This window comes from Elephantulus edwardii, unplaced genomic scaffold (assembly GCF_000299155.1).
Source record: "Elephantulus edwardii isolate Elephantulus edwardi_28Jun2011 unplaced genomic scaffold, EleEdw1.0 scaffold00342, whole genome shotgun sequence".
In the NCBI taxonomy this organism is placed as follows: domain Eukaryota; kingdom Metazoa; phylum Chordata; class Mammalia; order Macroscelidea; family Macroscelididae; genus Elephantulus; species Elephantulus edwardii.
This window is the reverse complement of record NW_006400092.1, coordinates 1,193,360-1,197,218: the sequence shown is the minus strand read 5'-3', so window position 1 is coordinate 1,197,218 and position 3,859 is coordinate 1,193,360. Positions and strand designations below refer to the sequence as shown.

Here is a 3,859-nt window from a genome sequence, read left to right as displayed (position 1 = left end):
CAATGTCTTATTTTCCTATATTTATGCTTCTCACATTAACAATTAAAAAATACATTGCTTTTGTTATTTCTTACATGTTAAATTCATATTCTAGGTTTTTTTAAAAAGCAAAATATATCACTTTAATTATTGATTCCAAAACTTTAAGGGAAATAGAATTCATTTTGAGAATTTGAGGATTTTTTTTAAAAATTGACAATATTTTCAAATATGGTTTTCCATGTATATTGTGGTTTTTTTACAATTATCCGTATACATTGTTTCATTCATGTACGTTGTGTTTTCTGTAAATTACTAGTTCTCTATGATTTTTATCACTCTCCCTTGTCAAGCCCTAATACATTTTGCCGATTCCTTCTCCTCTCCCCAAAATGCCCACTAACCTCTGCTGTCCTAGTGATTTTTCACCCTCTCCCTCTTTCTGGCTCCTCACCGCACCACTTCCCCTTTAGAATATTTGTACATATATTGCTCAGTTACCCTTTTATTTTCACAGTAGCAGTTTTATACCGTAGATGTCTTTTTGTGACTAAATTATTTCACACAGTATAATGCCCTTAGACTCCCATGGTGTGTTCATTTTTATTTAGTGATGCATAGTATTCCATTGTATGAATGTACTGCAATTTTTCTAACCATTTATTGATGATTATAGTTTCCTCATTGTGAATTATTTAATTATAAGATAACTGTGCTTTATTAAGAATGAAATGTAAATATAAAAATGTTTTTAAGAGAAGAGCTGATTATATTCTTTGACTGAAATGAAGTAACGCTGGTCTATTCTGTTTTATTATCTTCTCCCTTTTGGTTGATAGGAAGTTGGTGAGCAGTATCACAGATTTGAAAATAAATCTGTAATACTACATTGTTCAGAAATTGAAGAGAAGAAAGAGATAACAGGAAATCCTGAAAATACTTACTACTTCCTTGTTCAAGGGACAACACATAAATTCCTGATTGCAAAATGCTTCCTCTTGCTTTGATCTGAAACACATTAAAAATAGGTAAAAAAGCAATAATCTCACTATTCCAACTGAGAAGTTCATCACATAAATTAACAATATTTTTTTATCATTATACTTGCAAATATATAATTTAAAATTTTATTTTATTATTTTTTTTGTGTGTGTGTACCATCAAATCGGATCTGACTGGTACATGAGGAGATTGTCCCTCCTCCTCCAACAGAGCATCTGGTAGATCCAAACCACTTGCCTCTGGGATTTCAGTGCAGCTTCTTGCCACTAGGCCACCAGAGCTCACTTGCAAATATGTAATTTTAAAATTTGTTGTCTCGTATTTAGTATTTCTCTTGGATGTTAATAGTTCCACTTTACATGTTATTATTTCTTTTCAACGAATATTTTTTGAAAGCATCCACTATATGCAAAGGAAAACAGGATGGATGAAGTCAGATTTAAAGTATGCATATGTATTCCCTTCTGGTACCTCTATTAAAAAACAAAAAGAAATGTTGGAGTGCTGAGAACTCTGTATCTATGAGGAACTGAACTAAATGATTTTGTTTATATTGATATGTAATTTTCATAGTAACTCTGTAAAGTGGTGTTACTATTATGTCCTATATTCAGATGAGATAATATAGATATTTTTCTTTATGGATGAAATTAAGTAAATTGGCCAAGGCCACATAAGTAAGAAGTGGAATTGTTGTTGTAAGAAGTAATAAGTTGTACTAAGCAATTATTTTAAGTGATTGTTGTAATAGTTGTAGTAAGTGATTGTTTTAAGTAATAAGTTGTAATAAGTAATTGTTACAAGAAGTAATAAGTTAGAAGCTAAGATTTCAATATATTTATAATTATTTTACTTTTTTCATTCACTGCTGTCAAAGATGTTATTTATATTTAACATAAATACAGTTACTCATAGATTCTATACAGAATTTCCTGTATAAACCTTTTCTCCTACTTACGATTATTTACTTGGCTAGCTAGCAGACTTGGGCACTTTATTTGGGAAGAATGTAGTAGTCCCAAAAGTAATGTTGAAATGAATTCTTTTATGCAGCCTTTAACCTTGTGTGTTTGGAATAGTTCAGTTTGAGAGATTTCCCCCCTAAACCAATAGGAGTTACTTTTGTCCTAGCTTTCTGCTCTATATGGTTTGCTATTTTTGTCCAGGTTCTGATTGCTATTTCATGGGTAAATTGTAAACAATTTGTAGTTTTACACTTTTTTTTCCTGCAGCCTCCCTTCTGATTGGTTTGTACCTTGCAGGGATCAGTTAACAGATTAGGTAAAATAAGTTATCTATAGCTTGCTATAGAAATGAACTATCTGTGGCTTACTGAGAGGATAAATTAGCTTATGACCATGGTGAGAATGGCATGTTTCGGAATTGAAAGGAAATTGTGTATATAGACAGACAACTTCAAAGAGGTTTTCCCGACAGAAACAAAAACAGCAGCAGAAAGAAGCAAAGGAGTGAAAGAAGCAGAGATAAAGAAAAAGCTAAGGAATCTCCTAAAAAAGGCATTACCTAGGTCAATAGCCGAAACCCTGAAGATATCAGAAGCCCAACAACAGGTGCCCAGCAGAAAATCCATAGTGACACATGTAGAGCCATGCAGAGCCTGTTTTGAGGGAGCTGAGAGGACTCCTGCATAACTGAGAGGAGTTAAGAGAGCTTTGCTGTGTAGAAAAAGGTAGACTCTGTGCACATTTACTGATCCTGATAACTCTTGCTATTTATCCCAAGTTATACTCTGCGCCTTAATAAACCACCTAACTATAAATATAGTGTATGAGTTATGTGTGGCCATTGAAACACATTATGGAAACAAGAAGAACGTACAAAATTTTATGAGATGGATAAGTGCTGTAAGAATTGGTAAAGAGGGTGGTGAGACAGGAGGTATGTTGGACCTTTACCACATAGAGATCAGATTTAGGTTGATCAAGATTTTCACTGTCCTTCTGAATTGAAACAGATTCTAACATCGGTCCCCTCACTACCACCATTTTAGATTTATGCTGTCAATTTATAATACATCTATTAATGTAGTTTTCTTCGGCATACTAGTTGTGAGGTTTAGAAATATTTAGAAACTACTTCGCCAAAGAAGACATTCAGGTGACAAACAAACACATGAAGAAATGTTCAAAATCCCTAGCTCTAAGAGAGATGCGAATCAAAACAACTATGAGATATCATCTCACCCCAGTCAGAATAGCAAAATTTAGCAGACCTGCAAAAAACAAATGTTGGCAAGGTTGTGGAAAAACTGGAACCCTTATTCACTGTTGGTGGGAGTGTAAAATGGTGCAGTCCCTATGGAAGGCTGTATGGCGCTTTCTCAAAAAGTGGGAAATAGAAGTACCATTTGACTGAGCAATTCCACTATTGGGAATGTACCCCAAAGAAACTATAACTGACACCCAAGCATATATATGCACACCCATGTTTATTGTGGCTTTGTTCACAGTAGGAAAGAGTTGCAAACAACCAAAGTGACCATCAACAAATGAATGGATAGAGAAGCTGTGGTATATTCACACAATGGCATACTATGCTGCATTGAAAAGCAAGGAACTCATGAAATATTATAAAAAATGGGTGACCCTGGAGAACATCATGCTGAGTGAAATATCTCAGTCACAAAAAGACAAATACTGCATAGTCCCACTGTTGTAAAATGGGACTGACATGGGGGAGGAGAAACTGAGAAAGATTGGATAAATTATGTGTACTGCATTGAAGCAAATGAGGGAGAGAACTGTTTTAAAGGGATATATGATTAGGTATTATGGCTATGACATGAGACCAGAAAGAAGGCTGCATAGTGGAGTGGACTTGGTGGGAGCGATTGTACAACAATGAAAACATTTGTCTT

At 34.2% G+C, this 3,859-nt stretch overlaps 1 protein-coding gene across 1 annotated transcript in view; it reads right to left on the bottom strand.

The window, feature by feature from the left end:
• Positions 1-3,859, bottom strand: part of LOC102854933 (alpha-2-macroglobulin-like) — a 121,260-nt gene that overhangs the window by 82,922 nt on the left and 34,479 nt on the right. The window contains exon 13 of the mRNA XM_006901760.1: positions 924-987. Coding sequence (XP_006901822.1) covers positions 924-987 — 64 coding nt within the window. The remainder of the gene's footprint in view (positions 1-923; positions 988-3,859) is intronic.